Genomic DNA, 22,714 nt, shown 5'->3' on the forward strand with positions numbered 1-22,714 from the left:
TGTCATCAAGATGAAGACGAATATGCGAGCTAGACCTCCGGAGCCAAAGAAGACCTGGATCATCTTTGAGATGGAGTTTGTGAAGAATCCTTCCAGGGAAAGTTCAAATCACCGTCGAGATGAAGGCAAGTGTGATGAACCTACCGACAAACCCTAAAAGATATTTGATTTCTGCTATCATCTAAAAAGCCTTTTGAGCCAATATCATCAATAGAATTCCTGAGATAAAAGAAGGATCAGAACATCTTCGAGATGAAGAAGTTTGTGACGTACCCTTCCCCGAAAAAGCGAGAAAAGTCAGGACACATCCAAATGAAGGATGATGTTAAAAACCCGAGAAAAGTGCAATGACTCAAAAAGAGCGCAAAAAGATCATCATGGAAAACATTCAGATATCAAACTGCCGAAATTTCCAGAAGTCATCTTTTCCTATGCAAAATTCTTTTATCAATATCTCTTCACTACTTGTTTTTATGAAATTAAAAATATTTCTTCTCTTCTCATATCAGAGAAATGGATAGCTTCCTTAAAGAAAATCATCAGCACTAAAATTTTGAATTTGACTCTTAAGACCAAGGAGTTAACCTCGTTGGAGGAAATACTCTAGGTAAAAGAGGAAATATCTTTCGCACATACATGCACACATTTTTAAAGCATTTTGATTCAACTACAAATTTATCTTATTGGCAAAATTTTCTAGATATTCAAAGAATGAAATAAATATTCAATATCCATTTTGATGCAACCTAGCGTTGTTTATATCTTCCAGAAGAGTCGCCTCATTCAGTTGAAGTATCTCTCCTGTCCCATCATGGTTTCTTTATTTGAAAAATCTGTATGGTTGTTCCCACTCAGGTTAAGGGTCAAAACCTGTATCTTCTGCGAGAGGTCATCAATTTCAAAAGTTGATTTAGTCTCAGCAATGCGATGCCCAAGATCATCCCTTTTCCAGGCTTTAGAGAACCCCACTTTCGTTCTTTCATAAACCCCTTTTGGATTTGTTCGTCCAAACTCTGAAGGTCTCATCATGGTTTCTTCGTTCGAGGATTCCATTTGGTAGTCCCTTTCAGGTTAAGGGTTAAGCATGATCCTCGCCCTCTGAGGTATCTTCCTTTTTCAGGTTTGGGTTAAACCTGAGTCTCGTTCTGACGAAGTTTCTCATTTTGACAAGATATTTTCTTCTAGTCCCATCATGGTTCTTCCCATCGAGGAATCCATGCTTTGTATATCCATCCAGGACAAGATTTTACTTGAGCTTCATCTCACGAGGCATTTTCTCAAAAATGTCCCATCAAGATTCCTTTCCCCATTCAATTCATCTTGATATATCTTCATCCCATCCAGGTTAAGGGCTAAACCTGACTCATTCCAAAAGTTGATCTTATCTCACCCATGAGACTTGATCAAACTTCTTATCTTTTATCATTTTTGGGATCTTCGCCCAAAATCCCATCACGATTTCCTCATTTCTATTATTCAGTCATGACATTTTCGAGGATTTCGTCTCCCCAAAGCCATCCAGGATAAGGTTTTAAGCCTGAAATCACCTCCTTTCAAATAAATTCTCCCACACCCAGTTCAGATCTGCTAACTGGGGCATTTTTCAAAATTTGGAGTGTTTTCTTTGCCACTAAGCTCACCTTTTAACTGGCTTAGTAGCAAAGAGGGGCATCTGTGAACACCCCAAAATTTTCAAAATATTGTAAATATTCCCTTCTTGCCCTTTGCCCCCATTTTCTGGGTAATTGAGTCAGTTTTAAATCTAAATTCCATTTTATTTCTCAATTTTTGTCGAAATTAAATTTATTTTACATATCTGACTCAATTTCGGATCCGGATCCAGATAAAAGATTCAAATCTGAGCTTCGTTGTCCAATTTTTAAACCAAATTCTCAAAATTACCAAAATAATTTTTAAAAAGCTCAGACACTTCGTCCGATATCCGTTTGGATCTATCGTGTTATATTCCTCGATTTGAGGTTTAAAACTCAAATATTTTCTCAAAACTTAGGTCCAAACCCATTTTCTGAAGAAATTTCCCCAAAATGGCCTTGAATTCTCAGAAAAACACTTTTTTGTAAACATTTCTCAGAAAAATACAAAAAGTTAGTTTTAAATCTTTGTTTTCTCGTAAATTTTAGGGTTTTATTCTAAAAATATCAAAAAAATATAGAAATGAAGAAAAAAACAAAAAATATAGAAAAGAAAAAAATAAGTTTTTTTTGAAAACTTCCTTTTTGAAAACATCTTCTAAAACCATTTTTTTGAAAGAACTTTTAAACGTGAAGCTCTTTTGAAAATCTTTAAAAAAATAGAAGTTCGTCTTTTTATAAAAAGCTTTTAACGAAAAATCTTAGGGTTTCAAGAACCCTCTCGAACCCTCTCTCTGGCCTTCTCCCTCTCTCGCTCGAACCCTCCATGGCCAACCCCCCCCCCCCCCCCCCCCATGTGCGACCTCCTCTCCATCGCCCTCCGATCCTTTATGGCCTCCATCTCCCGTTCATCCCCAACAAGCCTCTCTCAAACTCTCCTCTTCCTCTTTAAAAGGGGGAGCACGCAGGGGAAGCACCCATCCAACTTCACCCCACCATCGCTCTCTCCTTTTTTCGACGATTCACTTCATCATCCGCCTTCACCCTTCCCCCTTCTGGCCTCCGTTACAACCCATTTCCACCCTTCTGCATATGTGATCGGATAATCTTCGCTGAAGGAAATCGACCCTCCCTGCAACAATACATAGAAGAAATACATCTCTTTTCTCAATCAAAGCCAAGCCACGTTAGGTATTCCGTCTCTGCTATTCCTGTTCTTCCTTTTTTTTTCTATTCATCGCCCCAAGAAGAACACCCACGTAGCATCGGTTTGTTCATAACAAAACTGATCTACGTATGTATGACATTAACGGAATGTCTATGTTCCGACATTGTTTTTTTTTATCCTTTCCTGAGTTTCCTTGATTTTCTTTTTGGGTGTTTTTGCATAGATTGTAGTTTGTTTCTGTATTTACGTTTCCTTTGCAGTATGTTCTTTTCTGGTTTTCATGTCAGCCATTCAATGCTTAGATTGAAATCCTATACATGATTTTCGATTAATATTGCTGGATTGATCTGCATTTGTATTTTGATTTTATTGCTTTTACTCCTCTCGTTGTTCATTGCATTTTTCTTTTACCCATACAGATTCAACATTTTATCATCATCCAACTCTTATACAAAATTTTAGTGTTGTTTACATCAGATTGATATTCGTTGGCATATTCGTCAGAATATATACATGCCTCGTTTCGTTATTCACCGTAGATTGATACACTGAGTTAAAAAAAAAGAGACTGCCAATCTGCCAACAGAATCACTTATATGCCTTTCCCCTCTTGGTGCAGACAAAATTTATGGAAGAACAATGGCTCTAGAGGAGACAAATCCAGAATCGAGTGTCGATTGGAAAAGGGGAAGTATAGTTTTCTCGATTTTTTTTTTAGATTTAATGTCATCCATGTATAAGCTCCACAGATCATTGTCTTCTTTTTCTTTCTTTAAGTTTTGTTCTTTAGTTCTTTAGCCAATAAATTGCCTCAATATACAGTTTCACTTGTTGGTATTATCTTATGGTCGGTGCTTATTTATGCAATGATTTTATCCCTATTGATTCAACAATGCTTTATTTAATCTCATTAAACAGCGGGATGGAATCGGATCATGCCTTGCATCATTCCAAGTTGAATTTGCTATTGTGTATAGTCTGTTACTTATGGTTGTGCATAGTTAGACCAACCTGAGTATTCATTTAAACATCTCAAACTTAAGCACTTGCTATTCTGCATATGGATGTTGGTTGGAATCTATGGTAATAAGGTAAGGGGATTCATTGGTCGATTCTTCCACTGCTCAATAATTTGTGACATCAAACAATGTAGTCTGTCTAATATTTGTAGGAGGCAATCAATACAAAGGCTTTTCAAAGGGAGTCCTGGCAGAAAAGAAAGTCTTTTGGCACTCTCTCCTTGTGAGCTCCAGGAATAGAAAGGTACCGATTTAGTAGAATGGTTTGTGAAAGTTGAAAGAAATTGAAAGAAGCAAAAGCAGGTTTAAAATGAATCCTCTCCAACACGGGATCTTCAGATTCTAAAAGCCATCTGATATCTTTATTCGATAACTGATAAAGAGGGAGAGTTTGTTACGACAATGAAGCCATACATGATACTTCAAGTACAAGGTTTTGATGATGAGCAAGTGGAATCAACTGCATTTCAGCTAAGGCTATGAAGAAATTGAAGAATTCGATGAAGAATCTTTGAAGACTAGTGTGCAAATGTTTAATTCATTAAAAGACTTAGATTCTTGTAAGAGTCTTACTTAGAGTGCATATTTAGGTTGCATTTCACCTTAAAAGTCTTTAGAAAAACTTTTCTAAAAAGAACCCTCATGAAAATCTTTTTAGAAAACTCTTTTCTTAAATTTTCATGTTTATTAGTCGACCAATAGACTTACCAGTCGACTAATCCTTTCGCGTCATATTTTCTAAAAAGTCATTTTTGTCAAATTAGTCGACCAAAGGTTTTATCAGTCGACTGGATAGAATGTCTGTTTTCTGGAAAATTAGCAGCAGTCGACTAATGGTTTTATCAGTCGACTGAACAGAACATGTGTTTTCTGAAAATTTAGCAGCAGTCGACTAATGCTTTTTATCAGTCGACCGAACAAAATGTTTGTTTTTCAGAAGATTTTTTAGCAGCAGTCGACTAAAAGTTTTTTCAGTCTACTGATGATATTATCAGTCGACTAACTTTTCTCAAGTCGACTAAGTTTCAAAAGTTCAGATTTTCAAACGGCTCGATTAACAGATCAGTCGACCGACGATAACTGTCAGTCTACTAATAACTAACTATTAGTCGACTAACTGATGTTTCAGTCGACTAATTTTGTCGTTTTCCTGAAACTTCAAAAAGGAGTGTCTTTTCATTTTTCAAACGTTTTGATCGTTCGAAATGGACAGTTTCCTGAAACTCTGTTTTGATGTCACATAATATGATACACTGTCGTATTTGATTTTATATGATGTGATAATATGTCCTCTTGAAAAATGTTATATTATGACTGAATATGTTTTGCCATAAATCTAACGAGTATTTGATGCAAGGATATCTCACCCAAAAAGGATGGAGACTTCCTGTTCAAGTACAACTAGTGCAATCATACTCCTTGATGAAAAAGCTTGATGAGCCATGCATTCCTAAAGATCAACTGAAGAGATCGGCTACCTCAAGATGAAGATTTTTTTCTTCTTTAGAGTCATATGTAACAGAACCTTCAGGAACATGCATATTGCATATTACATACTCATTCATAAAAACTATATCATAAAAGTATACGATAGTTTCAAAAAGCTCCTTTTTGAAAACTAATAATTGCACCTTCTTACAACCCTTTATGAAAAAGGTATTTTGACATGATTTCAAAATGTAATAATTGTACCTTACATCATATACAAGACAACATGAAAAGAAATGTAGGAAAAAGACAAAACATGAAATCGGCTACATAAAGAAAAACAAATATAATATATTTTTGAAAAGACTCTAGTTACCTTCTTTAAAGAAATGATTTCAAATATGGGTAAAAGACAAAACATGAAAATCGGCTACATAAAGAAAAACAAATATAATATGTTTTTGAAAAGACTCTAGTTACCTTCTTTAAAGAAATGATTTCAAATATGGGTAAAAGACAAAACATGAAAATCGGCTACATAAAGAAAAACAAATATAATATGTTTTTGAAAAGACTCTAGTTACCTTTTTACAAATCCATAGAATGTCGACTTACTTGAAGTCATCATTCTCTTTGTATAGCATTAAATACCTCCTGTAAGAAATCCTTGTTAAAATATCCTTCTCAAGAATGTCGACTTTCTTGTAGTCCTCATTCTCTCTGAAGACTTTGAAAACCACAACATAAAGAAAACACTTGACATGACTATGTACAAATAAATATCTCAAAGCACTCATTGTACTTACACTCATTTAAAGTAAAGAAGTACTTATGTACCTCAAATCATTAATTAAGATAAAGACAAAACCACAATCCAACGTTCAATGTACTATTGTAAGAAATAGACTTTTTACATAAAATATGTATTACCTAAAAAATTTACAACGACTAGTGTACCCTATATTTTACTTTTATGGAAAAAGACTTTTCGAATTTCTCTAAAGATGTTTTTGAAATGACATATTATTTCACATCTCAAGAAGACCATGATTTCAAAATATAACGACTACTTTTTTAAAGCTATATAAACACACTCAAATAAACTATTCAACATGGAATGGAATGGACATGTGAGCTTACAACGAGAAAAATTCCTATTCGATATTTGAAAAGAGAGCCTTGAAAAAGAAAGAGAAAAAGAAAAGAAAGAAAAGAGAAAAAGTCAAGTCCAGCTCTTTGACAAATAGTATCCTCTGAGTGACAAACAGAACATTCTGAGAATCTTTCATTCGTGCATTCATATCATTCTGAAGGTTCTATAGGAAGTATTGTAACTCTGTTATTCACTGTTTTCCTTCTTTGTTGAAAGAAGTAGACCTCTGTGAAAGAGGGTGTTGTCCTTCTCTGTTGAGAGAAGAAGACCTCTGTGGAAGAGGGTGTGCTCCTTCTCTGTTGAGAGAAGAAGACCTCTGTGGAAGAGGGTGTGCCCCTTCTCTATTGAGAGAAGAAGACCTCTGAGGAAGAGGGTGTTGTACTATTTATCCGGTGACTCAGATGTTATAGTGGAAAGCTCAAGTGGTTTGCTTGGGGACTGGATGTAGGTCTGGGTATTGACCGAACCAGTATAAATTCTGTGTTTTATGTGTTGTGCCTTATTGCCTGATTATTTTATTTTATCGATCTTTATCGTATTTCACTATTCACCCCCCCTCTAGTGGAATTTCATTTGGTATCAGAGCAGGTTTGCTGGTTACGACATAACAAGTCTTCCAACACAAATGGCATCTACCTCTTATGCTCGTGATATTGAAGGTCAACACGCATTTCGTCCTCCTTTCTTCAATGGCTCCAACTATGGATACTGGAAGTGCAGAATGACTATATTTCTCAAATCCATAGATTTTGCTGTATGGAAAATTGTTGAGCATCCTTACACATCTCCATCCGCAGACTATAACTTATGGTCTGATGAAGAAAAGAAAATGGCAAACCTAAATGCAAAGGCTATGAATGCCTTATATTGTGCCATTGATCAGAACGAATTCAATAGAATATCTATATGTGAATCTGCATATGATATTTTGCATTCTTTGGAGGTTATTCATGAAGGAACCAACAAAGTAAAAGAAGCCAAAATCTCATCTCTTGTCAGAAAATATGAGTTGTTCAAAATGAACAAAGATGAACCCATCACAGAGATGTTTACCAGATTCACCAACATCACCAACGATCTGAAATCTCTGGGTGTAACATATTCCCAGACAGAAAAGGTGAAGAAAATCTTGAGATCTCTCACAACTGATTGGGAGAAAAAGACTACAGCTATTGAAGAAGCTCAAGATTTATCTAAGCTTACTCTAGATGACTTAATAGGCAATCTTATGGCCTATGAAGTCCACATGAAAGAAAGAAGGGAATAAGAACAACCAATAAAGAAAACTCTAGCTTTCCCAGCTCTATCTGAGAATGAAGACTCAGATAAAGAATCTGAAATTGCGCTACTAACCAGAAAATTCCAGCGCTTCATGAGAAGGAACCGGCTTCCAAACAAGCACAAGGAAAGAAAAGATCCTAAGGAAGATCCCATGTGCTATCAGTGTAATAAGCCATGTCACTTGAGGCGCGACTGTCCCCTTCTCAAAAGAAAGTTCAAGATCGAGGAACCAAAGAAGAGGTTCTTCAAGAAAAAGACTCTGCATGCTCAATGGGATAACTCAGAACCATCCACCAGTGAAGAGTCAAGTGATGATGAAGCCGAAACTGCAAACATGTGCTTCATGGCAAACGAAAGCTCTGTAAGTGAAATTTCTGATTTTTCCTTTGAAGAACTTCTAGATGCTTTTCAAGAACTATTTGAAGAATCTAGAAAATTAAGCTTAAAAAATAAAACTTTAAAATATGAAAATTTAGAGCTTTCCCAGAAAAATTAAAAACTCAGTAGTGAAAACTCTGAGTTGAAAAAGAAAAATCTTCTTATTACTTCTGAAATCTTATCTACTAGCTTCAAGACTAAAAATCTGCAAGTAGAAATTTTAGAATTAAAAAGTAAAACTGAAAACCTTATGAAAACGGTTTTCAAGTTTACTAAAGGAAAAGAGAACTTGGATAAACTCCTATCTTCTCAAAAAGTCTCTTTCTACAAGAATGGTATTGGCTACTCTCATTTCAACAAGCCTTCTTGTATAAATCAAAAGATCACTTTTGTGAAAAGTTCGTCTGAACCAAATAAGGATATTATAAAGTTAATTTTTTTAACTCCTCTAAGGTTGTAGATAAACCCAAATCCAAATGGATATGGGTTCCAAGGTCTAACAAAAAGGGACCCGATTGGGTACCAAAAAGAAATTTTATTTGATGATTTGGAGGCTCCAAATAAGAAGAACAGATGGATTCTAGACAATGCATGTTCAAAACACATGACTGGACATTCAGACCTCTTTGCTGTTCTTCATAAAAAGGAAGGAGGAACCGTCACCTTTGGAGATAACAACAAAGGTTTGATAATAGGTATTGGTAATATTGGAAATATAGATAAACCTCTTATCAAAGACGTTCTCCTGGTTAAAGGCTTAAAACATAACCTTCTAAGTATTAGTCAAATGTGTGATACAGGTTATAATGTTAGCTTTAATCATAATGCTTGTCTTATAGCAGACACCAACGAAAATATTATCTTAAAAGGTATAAGAAAAAATAATATATATGAACTATACCTAGAAAACATCACAGAACATTGCCTCATAGCTAATAATGACTCTCAACATCTATGGCACATGAGAATGGGTCATGTCAATTCTAAATACATGTCTAAATTAGCTAAAGATAAGTTAGTACGTGGGTTACCCAAAATATCTTTTAAAAAGGATTATTTTTGTGATGCATGTCAATTAGGAAAACTGTCCAAATCATCTTTCAAATCAAAAAATATCATTTCAAGCAAAAGACCTTTAGAGCTTCTTCACCTGGATCTTTTTGGTCCTTCTAGGGTAGCTAGTCATAATCACAATAAATACGTTTTTGTCATTGTAGATGACTACTCAAGATTTACTTGGGTGATATTTTTGAAAAACAAAAGTGATACGTTTTGTCAATTTGAAATTTTATGAAAAAACTTGATGAGCCATGCATTCCTAAAGATCAACTGAAGAGATCAGCTACCTCAAGATGAAGATTTTTTTCTTCTTTAGAGTCATATGTAACAGAACCTTCAGGAACATGCATATTGCATATTACATACTCATTCATAAAAACTATATCATAAAAGTATACGATAGTTTCAAAAAGCTCCTTTTTGAAAACTAATAATTGCACCTTCTTACAACCCTTTATGAAAAAGGTATTTTGACATGATTTCAAAATGTAATAATTGTACCTTACATCATATACAAGACAACATGAAAAGAAATGTAGGAAAAAGACAAAACATGAAATCGGCTACATAAAGAAAAACAAATATAATATATTTTTGAAAAGACTCTAGTTACCTTCTTTAAAGAAATGATTTCAAATATGGGTAAAAGACAAAACATGAAAATCGGCTACATAAAGAAAAACAAATATAATATGTTTTTGAAAAGACTCTAGTTACCTTCTTTAAAGAAATGATTTCAAATATGGGTAAAAGACAAAACATGAAAATCGGCTACATAAAGAAAAACAAATATAATATGTTTTTGAAAAGACTCTAGTTACCTTTTTACAAATCCATAGAATGTCGACTTACTTGAAGTCATCATTCTCTTTGTATAGCATTAAATACCTCCTGTAAGAAATCCTTGTTAAAATATCCTTCTCAAGAATGTCGACTTTCTTGTAGTCCTCATTCTCTCTGAAGACTTTGAAAACCACAACATAAAGAAAACACTTGACATGACTATGTACAAATAAATATCTCAAAGCACTCATTGTACTTACACTCATTTAAAGTAAAGAAGTACTTATGTACCTCAAATCATTAATTAAGATAAAGACAAAACCACAATCCAACGTTCAATGTACTATTGTAAGAAATAGACTTTTTACATAAAATATGTATTACCTAAAAAATTTACAACGACTAGTGTACCCTATATTTTACTTTTATGGAAAAAGACTTTTCGAATTTCTCTAAAGATGTTTTTGAAATGACATATTATTTCACATCTCAAGAAGACCATGATTTCAAAATATAACGACTACTTTTTTAAAGCTATATAAACACACTCAAATAAACTATTCAACATGGAATGGAATGGACATGTGAGCTTACAACGAGAAAAATTCCTATTCGATATTTGAAAAGAGAGCCTTGAAAAAGAAAGAGAAAAAGAAAAGAAAGAAAAGAGAAAAAGTCAAGTCCAGCTCTTTGACAAATAGTATCCTCTGAGTGACAAACAGAACATTCTGAGAATCTTTCATTCGTGCATTCATATCATTCTGAAGGTTCTATAGGAAGTATTGTAACTCTGTTATTCACTGTTTTCCTTCTTTGTTGAAAGAAGTAGACCTCTGTGAAAGAGGGTGTTGTCCTTCTCTGTTGAGAGAAGAAGACCTCTGTGGAAGAGGGTGTGCTCCTTCTCTGTTGAGAGAAGAAGACCTCTGTGGAAGAGGGTGTGCCCCTTCTCTATTGAGAGAAGAAGACCTCTGAGGAAGAGGGTGTTGTACTATTTATCCGGTGACTCAGATGTTATAGTGGAAAGCTCAAGTGGTTTGCTTGGGGACTGGATGTAGGTCTGGGTATTGACCGAACCAGTATAAATTCTGTGTTTTATGTGTTGTGCCTTATTGCCTGATTATTTTATTTTATCGATCTTTATCGTATTTCACTATTCACCCCCCCTCTAGTGGAATTTCATTTGGTATCAGAGCAGGTTTGCTGGTTACGACATAACAAGTCTTCCAACACAAATGGCATCTACCTCTTATGCTCGTGATATTGAAGGTCAACACGCATTTCGTCCTCCTTTCTTCAATGGCTCCAACTATGGATACTGGAAGTGCAGAATGGCTATATTTCTCAAATCCATAGATTTTGCTGTATGGAAAATTGTTGAGCATCCTTACACATCTCCATCCGCAGACTATAACTTATGGTCTGATGAAGAAAAGAAAATGGCAAACCTAAATGCAAAGGCTATGAATGCCTTATATTGTGCCATTGATCAGAACGAATTCAATAGAATATCTATATGTGAATCTGCATATGATATTTTGCATTCTTTGGAGGTTATTCATGAAGGAACCAACAAAGTAAAAGAAGCCAAAATCTCATCTCTTGTCAGAAAATATGAGTTGTTCAAAATGAACAAAGATGAACCCATCACAGAGATGTTTACCAGATTCACCAACATCACCAACGATCTGAAATCTCTGGGTGTAACATATTCCCAGACAGAAAAGGTGAAGAAAATCTTGAGATCTCTCACAACTGATTGGGAGAAAAAGACTACAGCTATTGAAGAAGCTCAAGATTTATCTAAGCTTACTCTAGATGACTTAATAGGCAATCTTATGGCCTATGAAGTCCACATGAAAGAAAGAAGGGAATAAGAACAACCAATAAAGAAAACTCTAGCTTTCCCAGCTCTATCTGAGAATGAAGACTCAGATAAAGAATCTGAAATTGCGCTACTAACCAGAAAATTCCAGCGCTTCATGAGAAGGAACCGGCTTCCAAACAAGCACAAGGAAAGAAAAGATCCTAAGGAAGATCCCATGTGCTATCAGTGTAATAAGCCATGTCACTTGAGGCGCGACTGTCCCCTTCTCAAAAGAAAGTTCAAGATCGAGGAACCAAAGAAGAGGTTCTTCAAGAAAAAGACTCTGCATGCTCAATGGGATAACTCAGAACCATCCACCAGTGAAGAGTCAAGTGATGATGAAGCCGAAACTGCAAACATGTGCTTCATGGCAAACGAAAGCTCTGTAAGTGAAATTTCTGATTTTTCCTTTGAAGAACTTCTAGATGCTTTTCAAGAACTATTTGAAGAATCTAGAAAATTAAGCTTAAAAAATAAAACTTTAAAATATGAAAATTTAGAGCTTTCCCAGAAAAATTAAAAACTCAGTAGTGAAAACTCTGAGTTGAAAAAGAAAAATCTTCTTATTACTTCTGAAATCTTATCTACTAGCTTCAAGACTAAAAATCTGCAAGTAGAAATTTTAGAATTAAAAAGTAAAACTGAAAACCTTATGAAAACGGTTTTCAAGTTTACTAAAGGAAAAGAGAACTTGGATAAACTCCTATCTTCTCAAAAAGTCTCTTTCTACAAGAATGGTATTGGCTACTCTCATTTCAACAAGCCTTCTTGTATAAATCAAAAGATCACTTTTGTGAAAAGTTCGTCTGAACCAAATAAGGATATTATAAAGTTAATTTTTTTAACTCCTCTAAGGTTGTAGATAAACCCAAATCCAAATGGATATGGGTTCCAAGGTCTAACAAAAAGGGACCCGATTGGGTACCAAAAAGAAATTTTATTTGATGATTTGGAGGCTCCAAATAAGAAGAACAGATGGATTCTAGACAATGCATGTTCAAAACACATGACTGGACATTCAGACCTCTTTGCTGTTCTTCATAAAAAGGAAGGAGGAACCGTCACCTTTGGAGATAACAACAAAGGTTTGATAATAGGTATTGGTAATATTGGAAATATAGATAAACCTCTTATCAAAGACGTTCTCCTGGTTAAAGGCTTAAAACATAACCTTCTAAGTATTAGTCAAATGTGTGATACAGGTTATAATGTTAGCTTTAATCATAATGCTTGTCTTATAGCAGACACCAACGAAAATATTATCTTAAAAGGTATAAGAAAAAATAATATATATGAACTATACCTAGAAAACATCACAGAACATTGCCTCATAGCTAATAATGACTCTCAACATCTATGGCACATGAGAATGGGTCATGTCAATTCTAAATACATGTCTAAATTAGCTAAAGATAAGTTAGTACGTGGGTTACCCAAAATATCTTTTAAAAAGGATTATTTTTGTGATGCATGTCAATTAGGAAAACTGTCCAAATCATCTTTCAAATCAAAAAATATCATTTCAAGCAAAAGACCTTTAGAGCTTCTTCACCTGGATCTTTTTGGTCCTTCTAGGGTAGCTAGTCATAATCACAATAAATACGTTTTTGTCATTGTAGATGACTACTCAAGATTTACTTGGGTGATATTTTTGAAAAACAAAAGTGATACGTTTTGTCAATTTGAAATTTTATGAAAAAACTTGATGAGCCATGCATTCCTAAAGATCAACTGAAGAGATCAGCTACCTCAAGATGAAGATTTTTTTCTTCTTTAGAGTCATATGTAACAGAACCTTCAGGAACATGCATATTGCATATTACATACTCATTCATAAAAACTATATCATAAAAGTATACGATAGTTTCAAAAAGCTCCTTTTTGAAAACTAATAATTGCACCTTCTTACAACCCTTTATGAAAAAGGTATTTTGACATGATTTCAAAATGTAATAATTGTACCTTACATCATATACAAGACAACATGAAAAGAAATGTAGGAAAAAGACAAAACATGAAATCGGCTACATAAAGAAAAACAAATATAATATGTTTTTGAAAAGACTCTAGTTACCTTCTTTAAAGAAATGATTTCAAATATGGGTAAAAGACAAAACATGAAAATCGGCTACATAAAGAAAAACAAATATAATATGTTTTTGAAAAGACTCTAGTTACCTTCTTTAAAGAAATGATTTCAAATATGGGTAAAAGACAAAACATGAAAATCGGCTACATAAAGAAAAACAAATATAATATGTTTTTGAAAAGACTCTAGTTACCTTTTTACAAATCCATAGAATGTCGACTTACTTGAAGTCATCATTCTCTTTGTATAGCATTAAATACCTCCTGTAAGAAATCCTTGTTAAAATATCCTTCTCAAGAATGTCGACTTTCTTGTAGTCCTCATTCTCTCTGAAGACTTTGAAAACCACAACATAGAGAAAACACTTGACATGACTATGTACAAATAAATATCTCAAAGCACTCATTGTACTTACACTCATTTAAAGTAAAGAAGTACTTATGTACCTCATATCATTAATTAAGATAAAGACAAAACCACAATCCAACGTTCAATGTACTATTGTAAGAAATAGACTTTTTACATAAAATATGTATTACCTAAAAAATTTACAACGACTAGTGTACCCTATATTTTACTTTTATGGAAAAAGACTTTTTCGAATTTCTCTAAAGATGTTTTTGAAATGACATATCATTTCACATCTCAAGAAGGCCACAATTTCAAAATATAACAACTATTTTTTTAAAAGCTATATAAACACACTCAAATAAACTATTCAACATGGAATGGAATGGACATGTGAGCTTACAACGAGAAAAATTCCTATTCGATATTTGAAAAGAGAGCCTTGAAAAAGAAAGAGAAAAAGAAAAGAAAGAAAAGAGAAAAAGTCAAGTCCAGCTCTTTGACAAATAGTATCCTCTGAGTGACAAACAGAACATTCTGAGAATCCTTCATTCGTGCATTCATATCATTCTGAAGGTTCTATAGGAAGTATTGTAACTCTGTTATTCACTGTTTTCCTTCTTTGTTGAAAGAAGTAGACCTCTGTGAAAGAGGGTGTTGTCCTTCTCTGTTGAGAGAAGAAGACCTCTGTGGAAGAGGGTGTGCTCCTTCTCTGTTGAGAGAAGAAGACCTCTTTGGAAGAGGGTGTGCCCCTTCTCTGTTGAGAGAAGAAGACCTCTGAGGAAGAGGGTGTTGTACTATTTATCCGGTGACTCGGATGTTATAGTGGAAAGCTCAAGTGGTTTGCTTGGGGACTGGATGTAGGTCTGGGTATTGACCGAACCAGTATAAATTCTGTGTTTTATGTGTTGTGCCTTATTGCCTGATTATTTTATTTTATCGATCTTTATCGTATTTCACTATTCACCCCCCCTCTAGTGGAATTTCATCTACCACTACCAAAAACAACACTGCTCTTCACTTCACATCCATATTCAGCTCACCTCTACTGAGAGCACACCACTATGTTCATCAAAGTGTTTTCAAATACTCAATCCATGGCTAAGTTTGCATCACAACATTGGTTCCATTCTCATACCCTATGTCACAACACTTCTGCATTCATATATCAGTAGTTAGCACATTAGTATCACTTCTGCATATCATCTATACACAACAGTCATTTGCAATTATACATCTCCGTTTTCATCAATCATATGTTTCCTGTAATAAAAGTCATATTTTTTGGATCACCATGTAATTAAGCATTCTTTCTTTCGGATTTTAAAGGGGCTGGTCCATACGTATGATAATATTTCATCTCATTCTCATATCACATGGGCATCATCATTTTTTGTGTGAGTATATGCATATATATACTATTTTCATGTATATATATATATGTATGTATGTATGTATGTATATACATATATATACATATGTATATATAAATGCATAGGTTTTGATGTAATTCCATGTTTTTGATATTAACCCTGTTTTGCAGGAAACATATGGAATTGTTAAATTTCTTATCTAGATTAAGAATTTTATATTGGAATGTGCAATAAGATAGGTATTAGTAAGAATTCTTGACATTTTCAGTTCTTAGATAGAATGAATGAGCATATAAAATAAATCACTTGTCTTCATATCATTTTCATCTTATTTTTCAAAAATTTTACAAGTGGGATCACGAATGGCACGTGCACCATTCTAATAATAGGCGATTAAATCCTAAGTTGATGATTTGCATCAATAGTCATAGTCAAGATGTGAACAAAACTTAGGATTTTCATCTTTTATGGAATAACATTGGATTCACACTAGGTCCTCTTCAAAAATCATCATACTTTCAAATATTTTCTTCTTTTATTAGAGTTTAATTTAAAATTGGCTCAAAATGTATATCAATGGCCATAGTCAGAATATATTCAGGGTTGATTTCATTTTAAACTCTATAAAAGCACCAAAATATGTTTCATTCTTCATATGAATTTAAATACAGATTATTATATAATACATTCAATGACCATAGTCAGGGATGTATCATATCTTCAATCTTATTTTAATTCACTTAAAGAATGAAATAAGATTTTCAAATCCAATTTCAAAATTCTTTAAATCCATTCATCATTTAAGTTAGAACAGCATCATACTTTCAAAATTCTTTTCCAAAATCCAAGTGATCTCAAATATCTTTCCTCAATCACTATTTCAATTCATTCTTTTATCTTAGTTCAAAGATTTAAATTTTTATTTCAAAATCCAATTTGACTTTGAGACTTCAAATTCAATTTTATATTCAAAATTTCCATTTCCAAATTCAATTTCAAAGTTCAATTTAACTTTGAGATCTTTGATTCATCTTTTGATTCCAAATTTCAACTTTAAATTCAAAGTCCAATTCGACTTTGAAATTCATTTGTATATTCAAGATTCAATTTCTAAATTTCAAATCAAATTTCAAAGTTCAAATTCAACTTTGGAATTCTTAAATTCATTTTCAGGATTCAAAATTCAAAATTCAAATCAATATCTCAAATCCAATTTCAAAGTTCAAATTAAACTTTGAAATCTGTGATTCATCTTCTGATTTCAAATTCAAAATTATTCTTCATCTTCAAAGCTCTATCCCAAGATTGAGTCTTGATTCTCAATTCAAAGTTTTTTAGAATGATTCTGAAAATTCAATTTTTCCTAAATTTCAATTTGGGTTTTCAAAACCCAGATCCATCTTCAAATAGTCCCATTTGGACTTTTAAAAATCCGAATCCAAAGTTAGAACCCAATCCATCTTAGGATCCAGAATCCAGTTCCACTTTGGATCTCAGATTTCAGATCCAATTCTATTTTAGGATCCAAAATCTAATTCCACTTTGGAATCAGATTCCAAATCCAATTCCATATTGAATCTCAGACTTCAGATCCAATTCCATTTAGGATTCCTAAAAACCAACTTCATTTTGAATCTTAGACTTCAGATCCAATCCCATTTAGGGTCTTAGAAATTCAACTTCACTTTGGATCTCAGACCTCAGATCCAGATTCCATTCCTGATTTCAAATCCAAGTCTATCTTGATTTCCAAATTCCAAAAACCAATTCCATTTATCTTAAACCCAATTTATTTGATTTTCTTAAATCTCATTCTGATTTCAAAATCTGGAAATTCAATTTCATTTCAAAATTCATTCAGATTCAAAATTCTAATTCAAAGTCCATTTTTGACTTTGAAACTTCCTTCCTTCTCCTTTTTATCTCGAAAACATCAACTCATTCTTTTCAAAGTCTAGATTTATTTTCCCAAAACTCTGATTATTTTAAAGACTTAGAAAATTCAAAATATCTCCCGTGATCTATCTCAAGTTCTAAGTAAGATTCAATCATTCAAAAATCATTTCTTCACTCCATTATCAAGTTCATCTCAGAAAACTTAGAAATTTTCAAAACATTTTCTCAAAAGAACATACATCTTTGCATTGCACAAGCATGATTCTTTGTGCATTTAGACTTAGAATAAATTCTTAGATAGTATTTTAGCATAGCAAAGAGGCATAAATTCGATCATTGGTTCGATTACCTCTCGTAAAGGCGCCAGGAACGGTCGAACCTCGTACCGACGAGCTTGCCCCGTCTCCCAATTTTCTCGCAAATATTTCAAAACGGAGGTGAGTAATTTTCTTAAATATTTTCAAATCAAGGTCAAGTGAGACCCCACAAAAGAGTTCCTCTCTCTCTTTTCTCTTTCTTTTTGTCTTTTATTTTTCTCCCTTTAAAAGGAGGAAATAGAGGTTAGAAAGGAAAAGATAAGGAAGGGAGAGAAACCACAAGAGAGATTTTTTTTTTGCGATGATCACAGGTCCATTCGACCGAACTCAATCCATTACCCACTATAATATATATATATATATATATATATATATATATATATATATATATATATATTACATCTATATATAATAATTCATATGCTAATGTTGCCCACGATGACTTTATAATAAAATAACATATAAAAAGGGTAGATATGCTTTTAACAGAAATGTCCTCCCGTAAGATAGATATGCGTTGGATGAAAATGACTCCCCACTCCCTGTAAATAGATTTGTTTTTAGCTTGTGTTACAACACATGACCGCCTTCTTGTGCCTGCCTGATGAGTTGTGGAGCCTGATTCAAAGTTTTTGCCCTTGTAGGAAGGGGGGTCCGGGGGCTCCCCTCGGTGCGGGTAATTTATACAAAATCTTATTTTTTTTGGGCTTATGTTTGAGACTCAGTTTCTTATGGATCAGACCCAACTTGTTTAGGTTTAGAGTTGTCGCCCTTGCCTTGTAAAAATTCTTTCTTTTCTTTCTCTCTTGTAACTGTTGAAAAGAGCAATAAGATTTCTCTCTAAGCGGCCATGGTTTTTTTATTCTCTCTTTATTGAAAATAATAATTTATAGTAGAAATCAGATAAGAGACTAGCGATTTACAGTAGAAATCAAATCAGAGAGTAGCGATTTACAGTAGAAATCAAATCAGAGAATAACGATTGACAGTAGAAATAAGATCAGAGAGTAACAATTTACAGTAGAAATCAGATTAGAAAGTAACGATTTACAGTAGAAATCTGATTTATACTGTAAATCACTATTCTCTGATTTGATTTCTATTGTAAATCGCTACTCTTTGATCTAATTTATATTGTAAATCGCTACTCTATGATCTGCTTTATACTGTAAATCGCTACTCTCTGATCTGATTTCTACTATAAATTGCTACTCTTTGATTTGTTTTTTTACTGTAAATCGCTACTCTTTGATTTGATTTCTACTATAAATCGCTACTTACTGATCTGATTTTTACCGTAAATTGCTACTTTTTGATCTGATTGCTACTGTAAATCGCTACTCTCTTATCTGATTTTTATTGTAAATCATTACTCTCTGAATTGATTTCTACTGTAAATCACTACTCTCTTATCTGATTTCTACTGTAAATCGCTACTCTCTGATTTGATTTATACTATAAATCACTACTCTCTGATCTGATTTCTACTGTAAAACGCTACTCTCTGATTTGATTTATATTGTAAATCGCCACTCTCTTATCTGATTTCTATTGTAAATCGCTATTCTCTGATTTGATTTTCTCTGTAAATCGCTACTCTTTGATCTAATTCTTACTGTAAATCGCTACTCTCTGGTTTGATTTCTACTGTAAATCAATACTCTCTTATCTGATTTTTATTGTAAATTGCCACTCTACTCAATTTGACATTGCCATCATTGTCTCTGCTATAAATTGTTATTCTCTGTTTACTCAGTTCGACGTTTGCATCCTCGTATCATGATGAACAATAGACAAAATGCTGATTTTTCTAGTAGTTCAACTATTTCTCAAGAACAGACAATGACAAAGGGTACTCCAGCGATAATAGACGATGGTGACGGCAAAGTGTTCTCTGGCGGCAGCAAACGATGGCTAAGGGTGCTCTGACTACAGCATACGATAATAAAGGGTGCTCCGACGGCAGCAAACGACGACAAATGGTGCATCGTCAATCGGAGCTCTTGTTACAGCAGATGGTGCATCGCCAAAGGGTGATCCAGAACATTTAGGGTGACATATTGCGAGGAGCTCCTGTGAAAGCAGAGGAGTTTACTCCTTAGGGCAAAAACAATGATGATTTTAACCCTTTCTGGCGGAAGGACATTTTTTTCCTTTACTCGAAACCTCGTTTTATGGCGCTAATGGCAGAAAAGGGTACTTAAGTCTTTGCAAATGCACCAGACTCCGATGCTAAGTGATGCTGACACACACGGGGAAATGAGCCCCACATGCTTACATACGTGGCGGTCATTCAGACCCGAGAACACGCACCTGCGTGTTTCGGGGGAAAACATATAACCTGCTTCGCTAATTGGCACAAGGTTTACAATTTAAGAGAAGTCCTTATCGCCTGGCACATCCACCATTGGTGGCCTATATGAACATAGGCATTGGATTCTTTGCCTCTAACTTAATATGGAATTATATGCGAAGATGGAGGACGTTATGGTTTATGAGCAAAGAGACAGGAAATTAGTTTAACGAAATCCAAAGAATTTGAATAAAAGCAGACGATTACTTTAATGAGATCAATTAATTATACAAGACATTGTACATTTAAGAATTCTAGCTAGTCCTGTATACACTTAAACAAGATAAACAAAGGTGGCATACTCCTCAACAAATTGTATTTTATGTGTACAACAAATTAATTAAATGTAAGAAGGCTTGCGCCCTCTGAGACATACATAAAAAATAAACAAATAAACAAATGTTGGTCTTTTATTTTTTACTATCCTCCAGAAAGAATGCTTTGTTGTGATGGTCCAAGCACAGTATTGGTGAAATTTTTCTTGTCCTTCAAACCGATCAGGCCGTGAAGGGAACACTAGTCTTGGGCAGCCAAACATCTCCTTGCACAAAATTGGACACGGTGAAGCTGCTGGCATCACTTGCCGTCATCACATGATATCCAGGCCATTTGACTCTCCCGCTAGTAGCCGCACCAGGGCCACGGTTGCTGTACTCCCCATAGTATAAGGTGCTCAGAACAAAATTACCGGACCATGGTGACCAACCAGCAGGGTTAATCAAACTACCAAGATTGGATTGCATAAACACGGTTCTTGAGTATTGCTTCCATGGCCTACCCAGATAGGTCTTGACATTGGGATGCCCAGAGAGATCAGGAGCAGCCAAGACGTTGCAGTTTATGATGGAGATGCCCGTGTTTTGGTTCGGGTCCATTCTGCCTTGAGCTGTGACCGTGTTGAACTGCCCTGAAGAAGGCAGCCTGACATAGATGTTGCAGTTTTGGAAGACGACCGCTGCGTTGCCGAAGATGAAGTCGACGGTGCCGTAGATGTCGCACTCTCTGTAGAACTGACGGAGGGAGTAGGTGTAGAGGGTGTCCTGGTATCCCTCGAAGCTGCACTGATAGAATGTGGAGAGATCGGCTCCATTTCTGACCGCCACTGCCTGATGCTTGACTGGACCTGCCGTGTTGCGGACTGTGATGCCAATTGCTACGAAGCCTTCACCAAGTACGGCTGCACAATCACAAGTTTTGGTGTTATATTAGCATGGAATTTGGTTGAGATTTATTTCTTTTATCTAGTTAAAGACCCATGAAGAAGCAGTCTTTCGCCCCATCCATATCTTTGATATAAAAAAATTAAGAGCGAATGCATCGCTTGGAATGTAAAGCCTCAGCTAGCGAGAGCTCACCTAGGGTTGCAGAATTGAAAGTGGTCGAGCCGTCTACGACGCTGCGCTGACCGGTGATGATGGTCTTTCCGATCCCGTCTCCCGTCATCATTATGTACTTGTTGTTCTTGGGAATGGTCACGTACTCCTGGTACACACCCGCCTTTACGTGGATCACGTAGTATCCCTTGCTACCGTCGTTGTTGGCCGGAGCTGCAGCAATGGCCGCGCTAATACTGCGGTAATTGCCACTTCCGTCTTGGGCAACCACGACGCTGCCCACCGTTTGCAGAGCCATCCTCCTACCGGAGCTAGATGGGAAGATGCGCCTGTTGACCCAGCGAGGGGTGCCGTCGCTCCCAGCTACTCTGAGCTCGTCAAGCAATTGCCTGGCAGGGTCGGCCTTCTTGTTCTTAGATGAGCAGGAGTGGGCGAACAGTGCCAAGGAGATGCTGTAAAGCTGAGACCCATTGACGAGTGGGGCATAGATTTTGTGGCCGCGATCCAAGAAGGATGCCCGGGTGAGCCCATCGTAGCATGTCTGACGGTTGGTGACGATGGCGCTCAGCAGGGTGTGCACCAAGTCGGTTTGATCGCTGGGCAGGTTGGTGATGTCATTGGAGTTGAGGGTGGAGAGGGAGGAAAGCAAGAAGTCGGTGGTGAGTTGGGATAAGAGGAGGCAGTCATTGAGTGCGCTTGCTGCCTGGGGTGTGAGCGTGGCGTTGTCCCTTATGGTTTGTTCTATGAGGGAAGAGAACGTGGCTGACTGATCCAGGGATTTCTTGACGAGGTATCGGCCGTAGCCGGAGAGGGTAGTGAGTGATTGTTGGGGTAAGAGGGACTCACAGAATGAAGGGTTGGACGTGAGGTTACAGGCATTGTCAGGGGTGATGGAGGCAGTGAGGTCTTGGGAGAAAGAGGAAGGGAATAAGGTGAAGAAGAGAGGGATGAAGAGGAGGGCTGTGGTACGAATCATCTTAGTGTTTGGTTGGTGGTGTCTGATCTTGTGAGTTTAGATGGAGATGAAGATGGAGAGGGCAGGTATATATATATATATATATCATCTTAGTGTTTGGTTGGTGGTGTCTGATCTTGTGAGTTTAGATGGAGATGAAGATGGAGAGGGCAGGTATATATATATATATATATATATATATATATATATATATATATATATATATATATATATATATATATATATAAAAGGATATAAGGATATAAGGATTGCATGGGCCGCTGTCTGACTCGGTTTGGTCGTCTTCCCTGGTTTTCTGAAAAA

General features: G+C 35.3%; 1 protein-coding gene across 1 annotated transcript; it reads right to left on the reverse strand.

The window, feature by feature from the left end:
- Positions 1 to 20,308: 20,308 nt before the first annotated feature.
- Positions 20,309 to 22,449, reverse strand: LOC149820959 (pectinesterase-like). Its single transcript, XM_089983003.1, has 2 exons — positions 21,457 to 22,449; positions 20,309 to 21,278 (listed from the first exon to the last, which is right to left on the reverse strand). Exons 1-2 carry the CDS (start codon positions 22,409 to 22,411, stop codon positions 20,599 to 20,601), a joined length of 1,635 nt encoding a protein of 544 aa, XP_089839129.1. The 5' UTR covers positions 22,412 to 22,449; the 3' UTR covers positions 20,309 to 20,598.
- Between the last annotated feature and the right edge of the window lie 265 nt (positions 22,450 to 22,714).

This window comes from Nuphar pumila, chromosome 12 (assembly GCF_984573655.1).
Source record: "Nuphar pumila chromosome 12, dmNupPumi1.hap1.1, whole genome shotgun sequence".
NCBI classification, from domain to species: Eukaryota; Viridiplantae; Streptophyta; class Magnoliopsida; order Nymphaeales; family Nymphaeaceae; genus Nuphar; species Nuphar pumila.